General features: G+C 34.6%; 2 protein-coding genes across 2 annotated transcripts; one reads left to right on the forward strand and one right to left on the reverse strand.

Moving 5' to 3' along the window:
- The first annotated feature begins 3,682 nt into the window (after positions 1-3,682).
- LOC115974257 (inactive protein kinase SELMODRAFT_444075-like) lies at positions 3,683-9,380 on the forward strand. The gene is made up of 8 exons (XM_031094520.1): positions 3,683-3,969; positions 4,114-4,247; positions 5,487-5,581; positions 6,723-7,786; positions 7,966-8,126; positions 8,221-8,297; positions 8,472-8,796; positions 8,929-9,380. Exons 1-8 carry the CDS (start codon positions 3,756-3,758, stop codon positions 9,073-9,075), a joined length of 2,217 nt encoding a protein of 738 aa, XP_030950380.1. The 5' UTR covers positions 3,683-3,755; the 3' UTR covers positions 9,076-9,380.
- A 1,521-nt stretch (positions 9,381-10,901) lies between these two features.
- On the reverse strand, positions 10,902-12,924 carry LOC115975296 (protein JINGUBANG). Its single transcript, XM_031096024.1, has one exon. It carries the CDS (start codon positions 12,901-12,903, stop codon positions 11,338-11,340), a length of 1,566 nt encoding a protein of 521 aa, XP_030951884.1. The 5' UTR covers positions 12,904-12,924; the 3' UTR covers positions 10,902-11,337.
- Between the last annotated feature and the right edge of the window lie 2,051 nt (positions 12,925-14,975).

Genomic DNA, 14,975 nt, shown 5'->3' on the forward strand with positions numbered 1-14,975 from the left:
GAAATGCTAATAAATTAAGATGATAATTCTTATGATTGGATTACCAAAAAAAAAAAAAAAATTATTATGATTGATGTCACTTCATTCAACAATATAATAAATTTATGAATTAATATTTTTCATTTTATAAAACTAATACTAATCATTAATTTTTTTTTTTTTTTAAAAAAAAAAAAAAAAACCTTTATGATGCCTGACCTAGGTAACGCTGACGCATCAGGCATTCAATGATTCAAGCTTAAATGTAGCGGGCCAAGTTTTGACCATGTTATGAGTTATATGACATAAAACTATAAAAGGCAGCTTGAGTACGAAGTACAAGTCCATCAATCTTAAGCAGGACCATCACCATGTGCGAACCCAGAAGTTTTTATTAGCAAAAATCATCAACAATAATATTGTCCTATCCTATTCCTAGCGGGACAAGATTGGAATGTCAGTATGGTGCTGGTGTATGTGTGTATGTGACCTTTTGTGCCAAAAAATTGTTGTTTGGCTCCCTTTGGTAATGTGGTGATTTATTGATTAGTCATCTTCATCTTTCTCAAGATATCCCAACCATCCATTAATGATCATACATCAATGTCACTCCTTGTCATTCCACTTTCCTCACTTAATGAGTGATGTGTATAACTCAACAGATTTTTCAAATCGGTCCATCCCAGCTTGCTTCACTGAACCACTAACCAGTTACCTATCAAAATAGGTAAAAATAAAATCGCACCTAACCTCATTCTTTTTACTATTTTTAGTGAGTTTCAATTAGCTCTATTAGTAAAATTTGTTGTCATTAAATCAATTGATCTTCCTCAAAAAAAAATTAAATCAATTGATGTCTATATATCACGACAAAGTGAAATTATCATGGAGTGTAGTAAGTAAAATTTACATCGTATTTATTAAAAAAATATTTCTTTTAACAAATAATAGTACACCAATGGTGTGTTTGGATGACAAGATTTGAGTATGCGGATTTGGATTTGGATTATTAAAATCCAAATACCTTGTTTAGATAGTTTAAGAAAAGTTAAGGATTTAGATTTGACAATATCACCAAGGATTTTAAACTTTGAAATTTTTGGATTTGAAATAACTTCTAGCCCCATAAAACTTTAGAACTTCTTAATACATTCTTTAATAAATTTTATAATTTCAAATTATCATAAGTATAAAATGCATTCAAACAAGAAATTTTAAAATATATAAATTTAGAATCAAGACATTTAAAATCTATTAATTCAAATATCTAAATGTAGAATCGGTTGATCTCTCCCATCAGACAGACCAACAGCACTGGGCATGGGATACATAGACAAGAGAGTTGGTTTAACCAGGTAGACCAAGAGAGGGTCTCGGGAGCAATTTGATTGGATGACATAGAAGCAACATCCAATCTGGACCTTTTCTTTTTTACTATATATATATATATATATATTTTTTTTTTTTTTCCATTTTCACTCTATTCATAAACTTCTCTCAACAACCCAAATGTGTATGATTGGAAAATCGACCAGCATAAAGCATGCACATAAGCTAAATGGGTTTCAACCCATCTTATGATTACTCAGAGGTTGGGCAGTGCAATCAAAATTAACTATTGAGTGCCTATAAATTCCTCCTAGTAGCTATCGGTCTATCAGGCCATCATAGAACCGAAGAGGGCCGGCAACATCTTATTTGTAAACTTGTCTGTTTTTATAAAGATAGGATAGCATTTTTAATTTTATGAAATGTTTTGTATAATGATGAGCAAGTACAATGAACTTTTTACTATCATAGCAAGAGGACCAACGTAATATATCTAAATCACTTATTTAACACAAATTAAAGGCTTTAAATTAACCGACAGTAAATTCCATTTTTCTTTGTTTTAAATATATCCCTAAATGTTCGATATATGACTATTGTTATTAGACGGGCATTTTTGTCAACATGGCCTAGTGAGCAATGGGTCGGTCAAATGAAATATTAGCTATTTTTTCGTTACCTATAGGTAACTTAAATTTCATGGTGCTTGGCTCAAAAAGTTTTATGTATCTTCTTAACTCTCTATTTCCTTTCTCTGCCGTTGACCTTAACTCGAAGAGGCTGAGGTTTTTTTTTTTTTTTTTTTTTTTTTTTTTTTTTTTGGGTTTCATTGATGGTGGGCTTTGATTTTAGTGAGATGGTGGTGGCTAGTCCTTTTTTTGTTATTTGAAAGATGGCTTCAAATATTTCTTCTCACGGGTAGGATAACTTAGTGTTGGAGAAAATGCCTCGTTTTAGTCTTTTGGCGTCATGATTTCAGTAGGAATACTCATACTGTTAGGAGCATCTTGAGGAATTGATGGAGCAGGAACAAGAATATTCTATGTACAGTTTCAACTTTAAAAATGTTGTTAATAGACAAATGTAAAATCATATATGCAATTAAATTGTGTTATCCATAAAAATTATCCAATTTCTCTTACCTGGAGATGTAAATTTCAAAGTGCATTACAAACAGGTTTACACAAAATTCTTAGCAAATGATTATTGACAAGAAAGAGCAATGTTCCCCATTGTATTCCTTACAACCTGGTGAAAAAATCTCTATGTTGTAAGCACTTCTATGTTTTGCAGTGATTCTTTATGGTAAGCATTGAGTTGACATTGGTTTCAAGAAAGTTATATTTGGTAAGAGTAATGTTCCTAATCCAAAGTTTCACAATTTTAAAAAATATGTTTTCAGATCTTGATATTTATGTTTTTATTATATTTTGTTGTGTTTTTAACTGTAAAAGTACAGAGGTGGGTTACAGAAACTTAACGGAGCGAACTTCAGGTGGGCAAAGTGCAAACTTTTAAACTACAAGTAAGCGATTTAAATTTCAGCCAAATCACAAATTAATAATTTATAATTTGCCCTATATGTAATAAAGTGGATGTTTGAAATTAACACGAAACCAAGAACAAATGATTTTAGTTTGAATGTTAAATTTTTTCTTCTACGTTGGTCAAGAAAATACTATAAATTCAAATGTTAATTTTGCATCTTATTCCTCAATTAAACTATCTAAAGGAAGTTGGAATCTCAAGAAATTTGGCTTTTTAAAAAAGAAAAATAGTCTTCTAAAAAATATATATAAATTGGCAAATTAAATCATATAATTTCAAAAGGTTCATATTAAATGTTTATGCTTAGTCCTTACATGTTTATAGTTTTGTTAGTTTCAAATGAAACTCCAAATTTTTAAAATTTTATCAATTTAAACTATTTGTACCTTTTGGGTTTGGGTTCAAACTTTGATCGGGGTTGGAATTGATACTTTTTTAAAAGTTAAGTATTCAATTTAAACTGAATGAAACTTTAAGGTTAATTCGTAGAATTTGAAATTTCAAGATTTAATTTTAAATATTTGAAATTATAAAATCACACCTAAAGTATATATAATGCTTAAAAATATAATTTGTTCAAAAAAGTAAAAGATACAATTGCATAAAGTCCTCGCGATTAAATTGGCAACACCGTTAGAATAAAAATTCAAAATAAAAAAATAAAAATAAAAAATGGGTCCCACAACCATGTCCCAACATGTTACAACTTTTATTCTGTGGTCAAATTAAGACACGATTCTAAAGTAATCATGATTAAAATGATTGCTCGGTTTGATATAAATAATTGGGCCCCAAAAGCCAGTTCAAGTAGTGCTAAACTAAACAAAGTCTCTAGTCTCTACGCATTTCTGAGGCATCGAAAAAGCAAGAAGGCCCCCCGAGAAACGAGGACTCAATTAATGTTGCCAGAAGAGATGGAAGGTAGCGAAAGGCAAAGCCGCTCCACCACCACCACCACCACCACCAACAACAACAGAGCGTCGCATAAAGTATTAGTCGCCGTTAAAGCCGAGAAGGTGATTTCAAAGGCTGCATTAGCATGGGCTCTAACGCACGTCGTTCATCCTGGCGATTGCATAACTTTGCTCGCCATAATTCCCAAGGAGAAAACTAGTAAATCTCTTCTCTCTATTATTATTTTTTAATAATTCAATTGTTGCGAGGACGAGTCTATGCGTTTTTTTAAAAAACTCAGGAAGTGTTAATTGAGTTATGAAGCTAAATTTGTTGACGGTGTTTTTCTGATGAATGTCGCAGGTAGAAGGTTCTGGAACTTTACGCTATTTAGAGGAGACTGTGGGAGCAGCCAACGAGAGAAGTTGCCGGAAAAGATTTATCAGATCTCGGAGTCTTGTTCTCAGATGGCTCTTCAGTTTCGCAGCCAAATTGAGGTAACTGTCTGACTTAACTTTACTTAAAATTACCAAATTACCACTTGCCGCCTTTATTTATACCTTAGAAATACGACGTGTAGTTTCGTTGGTTTTACTTAGATAACCAATAACACGTGGTTTAGGCTTGCCCAAACAGTTTCCTCGTATACACTACAGTAGTTTCTGACCTGTCATTGTCTAATTTGCTTTTTGCTTTATTTATTTATTTAAGCATTTAAGAAAAAGAATGATTGCTTTATTTATGGCCACGTTAATGGATATCTTTTAGAAAATTGTTAATAAATTATTTTTTTTAAAAAATTTATACCGTTTTTATAAGAAATTGAAAAGCAAAATATTAATTAGTTTTTTTTTTTTAGATATTTTTCTAAAATGGTTCACTAAAGCATTTGTTAATATTTTTTCATATATATTGTGTCTCTGGCAAATGATCATTCTAGAATCAGAAGTAGAGTTTTAGAAGATTTTGGATCATCTGTTTCTACTTTCTAGTGCATGAACATTATACGTTAATGATTTGAGGGCCAGCTAGGCTAGAATAGAGAGGAACCCATGTGCCTTGACAATGTTACTCAAGAATAAAAATCCATAATGGACAAGTTCAAATAAAAAAGATAGTCAAAAAAAATTTGCGGACCCCAGGAATCTATAGCTTTTCATAAAAAAAAGAAGAATCTTTAGCTTTACGTTATGAACAATTAAGCTTATAGTTGATTATATTATCATTGATAAATTACTAATTTTGACTTCCCACAAAAAAATATTCGAAATGTTTATATACTTAGTACATTCCATTACAAAAAATGCGGGAAGTTGATTGGTTACATTTTATTTATCTTGTGTACAACCCTATTTCACATTTTAAAATGTATTTAATTTTGATCATATGTTATCATTGCAATAAGTTTAGTACATTAAACCCAAACTTTATTTGTGTTTTTATTTATTTATTTTAAATATATAATATTTATCTGTGGTACATAAAGTAGAAATCCATGATTTGAATTAGGGGACAAAAAGTAAACAAATAAAATGAAAAGAAAAAACGTTAAGTACTCTGTAGTCTGTACATGCCTTTAAAGAAAAGTGCAATGTAAACTTTGTTTGACCTGCATATAGATATGGCCATCTGGGTCCTACATCAAAATTGGAAGGCCCCGGCGGGCTTTTCTGTCTTATACAATAATTGAATTAATAATGACTCAAAAATTAACAAGTACGACACTTTAATTTCAGGTTAAAGTGAGGATTAAGGTGGTGTCAAGTTCACCCGGTGGTGCGGTGGCTGCTGAAGCAAAGAGCAATGGTGTCAACTGGGTCGTACTTGATAAGTAATTAAACATATATATTAAAAAAAAAAGTATTATTTATTTTTTCTGAGTTAATATTTAATCTGTGGTTGATAACCTATTTTCACCTTTATTGATAACTAAATAAGATTCATTGGTTGTGTAAAATTTTATTAATCGTATGGTTATTTTTATATGCAAAATAAATTTTAAATTTGAGAATGAACAAAAATACACATAAATAAATAGACGTAAGAAAAAACACCAAGTGAAAAATTATTTGGTGTTCTCAGCATGATGTCTCTCTCACATTTCTAGGTGCTGAATTCTAGATTCTATCTTTTGTTTTCCATTTTGTTAATTTTTATTGTTGAATCATTATGATTTGTGTGTGTTAGTTTTGGTATCAGAGAAAAATCAAGCATGCCCACTAGGAGCCTCAATTTTCTAAACCCACCATAAAGCTCCCAAGCCAATTAGGGTTTAGCACTCTTATATAAGCACCGTATTCTCCTATCAAAGGAAGTTATTTTGATGAATAAAAGTTTCAGTTGAAATTATCTAAATGGTATGGTGGTAGGTGGTGACTCCAACCAACCTTAGGTGCCAACTCCTATTAGTTTTTCCTTACTTGATGCTGACTCCAAACAAACCTAGATGCTGACTCCTAGGATCTATCTTTTATTTTCTTGTTCATCAATTTTATTGTTGAATCGTTCTAATTTGTCGTACACCAACACTCCCTGCGTCACTACTCCAATGCGATCAATAAGGTTGGTAGGTTTAAACTGTAGTGGACATCACTGGAGCTCACCTTACTCTTGTAGCTCCAGTTTCAAGCATTTATGATTGTTGTGAATTCCTGCATAAGTTGGGACTGCCTCTGACCTCTTTACTAGTTGGTGTAGATTAAGTGAACTCAACTAAATGAAAAACCAATAACAATGTGTTTATCTTATGCTGTATTTCACAATGACTGAGACTCAGCTAAAACAACTTCACGCATACACGGTTACTAATTGAGAGACTCCACATCTTGTTCTACTTGTGAATAAACAAACCATATAATTTCATAGACTTGTACTGTTGTATGCCATCTAACTATTTACCATGAAGGCATGTCTCTCTCAAATGGTTGAAAAAGGTTTGAAAAAGTAGTTCACCACATGACTTGTGAAAACAGGAAATTGAAACAAGAGCGGAAGCGTTGCATGGAGGAATTGCAGTGCAACATTGTAGTAATGAAGGGTGGTCAACCAAAAGTCCTTAGGCTTAATTTAGGATGCTCAAATGAGCTCCAAACACCCTTCTTTTCTGCCACTTCTACACCAGGAATAGATGGTGAAAAGTTGCAAGGCTATCAAATGAAGCAGTCTATGGTTTCTACCCCACAGAGCAGCCCTGAAGAATCAAGTACTTCCCACACAAGAAATACATGGGAAAGTTCACGATGGAGTTATGACACAGCGAGTTCTCTTCACCTTGTCTATGGACAAAATCCTCTCTTTGAAGGACAACTCAATGGAATTCACAAGCCGATTGCTAAGCGAAGAGACCTGAATGTCCCACTGTCAACCCCTGAATTGAACGGGCAAAGGTTTACCTCTCTGTCTAAACCCCCAACACCATCTTTAGCTAGAAATCAAAAGAGAGTTCTTTGGATTCCCCAAAACCACCTTGTTGACGAAAAGTCCCCTGCAACTCAAAACTATGGAAAAACTAAAGAAATTAGATCTCCAACTTCCAAAAGTCTACTTGATAAGTTTGTTGACTCTGATCAAGATAAGGGGAGTAATAGAGCCAGCATCGATCAAATGAGTCAGGGAGACCACACTACAAACTCAAGCATCAGGGATGCCGTTTCAATTGGTAGAAATTGCTCAATACCTCCTCCTTTATGCTCACAATGTCTACACAAAGCACCTGTTTTTGGAAAACCTCCAAGACATTTCTCTTACAACGAGCTAGAGGAAGCTACAGACGGGTTCTCAGATATAAATTTCTTAGCAGAAGGTGGTTTCAGTACAGTTCACCGGGGCATGTTGAGAGATGGCCAGGCTGTTGTAGTTAAGCGATTAAAGTTTGGTGGCTCTCAATCACATTCTGATTTCTGCAGGGAAGTGCGGATATTGAGCTGTGCGCAACACAGAAATGTTGTGTTGTTGATTGGGTTTTGCATTGAGGAAAGGAAGAGAGTGTTGGTCTATGAGTACATATGCAATGGATCCTTGGACTTCCATTTAAATGGTACAATCTATTTTCTCTTTTCTATGTTCTTATTTTTTTTCCAAAGAGCATTGCCTTATAAAACATAGGAAATGGCTCCTTTCACTTCCATGGACTTGTTGAACATTCTTTATTGATGTTATATGGCTTTCAATAAAAGTTCAGGTCATGATAGTTTAATATTCGTCTGTGGCTGACAGGAAACAACACAACCCTTTTAGATTGGCAGTCAAGGCTAAAGATAGCAATAGGGACGGCACGGGGCTTACGATATATTCACGAGGACTGCAGAGTGGGTTCTATAGCGCACAGAGATCTGCGACCCAACAATATCCTCCTAACCCACGAATTTGAGCCTCTGGTACTATATCAATATTGACTCTGCTAATGTTTATAGAATAAGCAGTTATTTCTCTGATCCTTTTTTTTTTTTTTTTTTTTTTTGTGATTGTCAGATTGCTGGTTTTGGGCTTGCTAGGTGGCACTCTGAATGGGATATCAGCACTGAGGATCAAGTTATTGGAACTTCGGGGTACATATTCTTCTGCTAGGCATCCAAAATGTTACTTAAAATTGACATAATCAAATTAGATGCATTGCAAGATATGTAAAGAAACTATTAACATGCTTAATTAATCTGATTTTTATGATGCTGAATTACTTACCCTCAAAAAAAAATTAATGGTGCTGAATATGTCTGAACCAGGTACCTGGCACCAGAATACTTGGAAGGTGGACAAATTACAAATAAAGTTGATGTGTATGCATTTGGTGTTATTTTATTAGAGCTAATGACAGGTAAAAGAATGGATGAGCTGCAATATATTGAGAGACAGCAGTTCCTGTCTGAATGGTTCCACCCACTAGCCGCATTAGAACCAGGCCATGTTATAGCAAATAACTATCATTTACTGGATCCATGCTTGACCTGTGAACCATCCTTTGACTTCCCTCATCAACTAGAGGCAATGTGTCGAGCTGCTTCCTTGTGCCTACGTCGAGATCCTGAATCCAGACCCCCAATGTCAAAGGTTTCTTCTCTCTCCCTCTTGATTCCAATTCTTATTCCTTAATGTTTAGTGCTTATCTTCATGATTAAATGTTGTAACCCATTTTCTGGATAGACAAGTTGTTTAAGTTGAAAACTATTCTCTTTATTATAGGTTCTCAGAGTGCTAGAAGGAGGAGATTTGGTTCCTCTGGGTTTAGACTTGAACACAGTCGGGTGTAGAAGTGGCCATTTGGGTGGTATCAGCTCATTTAGACAACCTGAACTGAAGAGAAAGCATTCACGTAGGCTCTCACATTGAACAATTGGTTGGCTTTTGGATGAGAGGACTTCCAATTACATGTATAGTTGAAATGGATTGTTTTTTAACTGGTGAGTAGGCAGCATATGGCAATTATCCACTTAAATATATAGATTACATTTTGTTACGGCTGTCATATCATTTTTGTATCATCTTCAGTGTTTTATAGGAATTATAATTTAAGTCCTCATATATGTCAGATATTTTTCTCAATCAGTTCACCTAAATAAGCAGGCTAAATAAATTCAATTGTAACTTGAGAGGAGGGTTACCTTTGCCTTAGGTTCAGAGCATTGAATCTGCTATGTGCCTTTGCAGAAAGAGCAACAATCAACAGCTTGGGTTGACGATTGTACTTTGCCTCCATTGAACAAATATATTTGTAGCCCCAAACAACTTCATTTCTACTAAAGAACATTTAAAACGTGAACTTGTTAAATATCAAACACTTTTTTTCAGATACACCAAAAACAATATCACAAGAATGTGCCAGCATTCTTGTTACTGGATAAGCAGCTAGGACTCCAACGAGATTAATCACTCACAGTGAGCCACACAGTGCCTTAATAACATGTCTCGCTTGCACAAATATTCATACTAGATTGAAACTCACATGTTGACTGCTCAGCCTCAAATAATCTTCCACACACTGATACAAGCATGTTGCATGCCCATCAAACTTTTAATTGTAACTTACAATCAAGATGTCTTATGCAACAGACTATGTGTGGTTTCTCATAGTAGTTGATTCATTGCAGTGTGACAAACTTACACAGAGAGGTGATAGATTGCAGTTTAGAGTTAAGAGAGTTTGTGCTGTCTATAAATAGCCTTGTCAATTGTTATCTTCATCTTGCAAATGTTGTGGGAAATGTTATATTATCCGAAGAATGCCTATGGATCTTTGCCTCTATCTGCAACTGATATTGCTAAATAGTTGCAGACTCTAAGCACCTCAGAGTAAACTCATGCATTAGACTAAGACATCCAAAAGCAAATATGATCAAATCCGTGGCAATAGAATTGAGCGTAGAACTTCAATTAAATGAATACTCAATGTAATTTGATTACCAGTTCTAGAACTGTTTGATCTTTCTTTTAAATCTCTGCCAAGTATGAGACCAACATTGTCGAGTGCGCTATGCCAAGGCTTTAAGTTTTATAGTTGTGTTGGGTCGATGGTATACCTAGAAGAGAATGGTCATCCATGTTCCACTAGAGTGCTTTGCGTCAAATGTACTTCAAGACCTTACCTTATTTGAATCAATCAATAAGCTGATAATTATAGGATTGAACAAACAACATGGATAGGGGATATATATCAATGAAGTAATTGAAGTCTAAAGACAGAAAAAGTTGTTGTAAAGTGCCTGTTCAAGTGTTCAACCAGTCAATCTTGTTCTGAAGAATCTGAACATAAGCATTTCACACAGTCTTCCCAACCACCCAGGTTAGAATGATTTCAGGATAAAGATTATGTAGATTCACTCCAACAAATTTATCCTCTCAACGTTACAATCACGCAAAGCAATCTTAAAGTTGGTAAAAAGTTCAAGTTCAAATTTATTATTATTTCTTTTTTCACTACCATGACAAAATCAAAAGAAGGGGGAGAATGAATGAGGAGAATAATGACATAAATCAAACAAGAACTAATTTAAAGGCACCTAAGACAGCTTTGAGCTATCTCAAAGACCAAATCCTCCTAAATAATTAATACTACTAGCAAATAACAATAAGGAATCAATTCATCAAAAAAAATGGTAAAATAATAATAAGGAATCCCAATAACCACGTAGAAAGCAAAAAATATATATTAATTTTAATTCATACCCACTCATAAAATATACATATCATCCATCTCAATCCACACCCACACCAATCTTCCAAGTCCATTTAAAAATAACATCAATCCCTCGTAATCTTTCTTCCCTTCCATGTAGGCAAACCCTCAACATAACTACCTCAAACCCCAACATCCACTTGCCTTAAATCCACGTATCACCAAGTTGCAATTTTTTATTTTTTTTGGTTTTTTTGTTTTTTTTGTTTTTTGAGTTACAAATTCAATTAAGCGAATATATAACATCTATCTCACATGAAAGTGAATCTTATACTATTTGAGATTCACCCTATATAAGAAGAATATTATATGTATCGTTTATGCAAAAAAAAAATTTCACGAAATATATCCTTGACACGTGGATATGATTTACCGGGGATCTCAAGGGCCCACAAAGGTTGTTGTTGTTGTTGGGATCATCAGTGCTTCTTGGTCATGCTAACTCTGCCAGTAGAGGAGAAACTCCCATCAGATGGCACTGAATCCGCATCTTGATTATGATTATGATCATGATCATGATCATGATTCTGATTATGATTATGGTTCTGATTCAGACTCTGCTGTTGCTGAAACTGAAACTGATACTGTTGTTGTTGTTGTTGCTGCTGTTGTTGCCTCATAACCATCAGATTCAAATCAGGAGCCAAACTAGAAATACACCAAACCTTCACAGACTTATCAAGACTCCCACTATAAACAATCCACCGTTGATCACCATTATTGGACGGCTCACGATCCTCCTCAATAGCCAAGCACTTAACGGGCCCGTTATGTCCCGTCAAAACGGAAAGACACGTGTGAATAACGCCGTCTTTCCTCCACACACAGATGGTCTTATCAGCCGAACCACTCAGCACCAAGCTCCCTGCAGCCGCGAGACACAGTACAGCCAATTTGTGTCCCCTGAGGACACCCCCATGTGATAGTTTCTTCTCAAACCGTTCCCAAAAGTTAACGATTCCGTCAGAGGACCCACAGTACATAACCGAACCGGAGGCGTTAACGGCTAACGCCGTTACAGCACACTCTTGCTCCAACAGTTTCTGAGTCAGAGAATGCTTCGTAACCTTGCCATTAACTTCTCTTTTCCAAACCTTAACGGTTCCGTCAGCTGAGCCTGTGTAAACCAACCCTTCGGCACTGGCCACAACAGAATTAACGGCGTCATCGTGAGCGTTAATCGATTCGATGCACTTCGAGTTGTCGATTTTCCAAACCTTAATAGTCCTATCCCACGAAGCCGAATACAGAAACTGTTTGTCTTCGCTCAAACTCAAACACGACACCGCGTCCGTGTGTTTGATCCATAGAGCAGTACGACGTCGTCTCACTTCGACATAATTACTAGGTTTGATCGAGCTTTTGAAGATATCCATCAAACTCGGTAAAGTCCCAGCTCGTTTATGAACGCTCGGGTTCTTTGGAGAAACTTTCCAAACACGAATTTTCCCGTCTTGGTGACCCGTGAAAATCTTTTCCCCGGAAAGTATAATAGCTTTAACCAAACCGCTATTCCCTTTGAACCCCGAGAATTCTTTGAGGTTTTTCCAGACCCGAATGTTCTTACTGTCTGAGCCAGTGTATAAGAGATCACCGGACGCGGCTAAGGAATAAATATGGCCTTCTTCGCGAACCAGCGAGCCGATGAGAGCGTTTTGAGAAACGTTTTCGTCGAAATCAGCCCAAGCTGATTTGGGGAAAGGTGAAGTTTGGTTCCATGGTGACATTGTCATAGGAGAACCCTCACCGCTCATTCGACTCGGGTCATAACAAGCAGATAGGTTTAGGGAGGCACTGCTGTTACGCATTGGGAAATCATCGTCGACATTGTTTGTCGAAGATGAGATATTAGGATCAGAATGCAAGACGGCTCCGAACTTCGACCTCGACATGCTTGTCGTTCTGGCTGTGTTGGCGTACAACATTGGAGCGCCTCCTCCATCGGGGCCTCCTTCTTTAATATCTCGCATTGCAAATCCCAACATTTAGGAAGATGAAGAAGGACAAAAAAAAAAAAAAAAAAAAAAACAACAACAACAACAACAAAAAAAAAGTGTTGAAATTGAAGAGAAAAAATGGTTTAAGGGACTGAAAAAGAAGAAAAAAATTAATGGTGAAAGATTGGGATGGTTGAGAGGAAAAGAAGGATAATATGAAAGAAGGAAAGGCGGGAGAAGAGTGAAGAGTCTATATATATAAATAGTATGAGGATTGAACGGTAGAGAAAATAGGGGCGGTGAGATGTTGACACGTGTGAGGAGATACGTTGGGTTTGTTTTGATTCCTGAAAGGCCGGGTCCCATATTAAGAATAGCATGTATGACAGTTTGTTTTTTTGAGTAATTCACACTAGTAATATTATCGTTACAAATTATTTTTTAGTATTTTTATAAAATATTGATGTGGTTAATTTTTTATTAGTTTTCGTTTAAATTTATTATTAATATCACTTTTTTATTTATCAATAATCATTCACCACACTAGTAGTTTGTAAAAAAATTTATAAAATAATTTGTATCTTTAGCATTATTTATTGTGACTTGTCATATAAACAGCAATTTTTCTAGTAATATCTGTGTAACTGATGAGTTGGCAAATTTTTATTATTAATATTACTATTTACTAACCAATGACAATTTTTTTTAAACATTTTTTTTTGGTGGCTCTAGACTTAATGTGGTTTGATTAGTTGGAGCAGTTGTTATAATTGAGTGGATGATGGTTTTCAAGCTAATCTTGGGATATATTAAGTTGTCAAGGAGTGAATTGCATATAATGATTAAAACTGTTCTTGTTGGTTTTTCAAAGCTAATCTTGGCATGAATAGTTGTGAAAGAGTGAATTGCAAATATTCCCAAAAAAAAAAGTTCTTGTTGGTTTATAAGCTAATCTTGGGGTCAATTAAGTTGTGAAAGAGTGAATTGCAAATAAGCAAAATGGTTATAAATTGTTTGAAGAAACAATAAATACAATATTTATAGTGAAGCAAAATTTGTAGTCTGTTGTGAGTGTAAAAAATAAAAGTTGTGTAGTAATCAATATGACCATGCAATATAGTAATTATCAAAATTTTAATAAATTATTAAAACCACCACCACCTATGATGTGGTTGTCACTCTACAAGTATAAGTATTTGTGGGGTGTGGGGGGCAAAGACTAAAGTTCAAGTCTCCAGGGGGGAATTTCACACATATATACACTTAAATGATTCTAAGTAGAATTTCTATTTTGTATATATAAAAAAAAGATAATAATAAATTATTAAAAGAAGTTTTAGAAAACTTTCTACCTATAATATTGCTCTCAAAGATAATGAGATTGCAATTACTTAGAGTTGCCCCCCAAAAAAATGGAATTATACACACTTTTATCGGCTTTCATTTTAAGAAAACATGAAAAGATTTTGGCTGCCTAGGCTATGATGAGCTTTGCTTAATTTTTGCTCAATGAGGAAGAGCATGATCTGTTGGTTAAACTTCAAGAGTAAATTTCTTCAATTCTAGCAAGGGACGACTTTCTTTACTTGTATTGAATTGTTATTTATCTAAGGATTTTACTAATGTGTGCCCTTAGGGCACACATTAATTTCCATTTTTGGAAAAAATTTTCTCGAGAATTGAAAAAGTAATGACAGCTTTTTCAATTCCCGAGAAAATGTTTCCAAAAACAGAAAGTTTAATGTGTGCCCTTAGGGCACACATTAACCGGACCCTTTATCTAATCAACAAAACGGTTGGAGACACGAAGACCCTGTTTATAAAGAAAATAAGGATCAAAATATCCCAACCACTTTAAACTTGTGGAAATAGTAGCTGCTCCTTTACTAATTAGCGAAATGGACGGTTATAACAATTATAAATAAACCATATATCAAAAGTCTTGCTTGTTTGCAAATTCTAGATGTTTTTATTTAAGTTTCTTCTTGGCTGGTAGACACTGAGAGTGAGATATCAACAAAGTTACGTTCTTCAACCGCAATTTGAAAAATAGAAATTTGAAGCTTGTGCAGGGTAAATCTGAGGGTCCAAGATCAATGAGAGTGATAGATTTTTGTCAC

This window comes from Quercus lobata, chromosome 2, assembly GCF_001633185.2.
Source record: "Quercus lobata isolate SW786 chromosome 2, ValleyOak3.0 Primary Assembly, whole genome shotgun sequence".
Classification (NCBI taxonomy): Eukaryota; Viridiplantae; Streptophyta; class Magnoliopsida; order Fagales; family Fagaceae; genus Quercus; species Quercus lobata.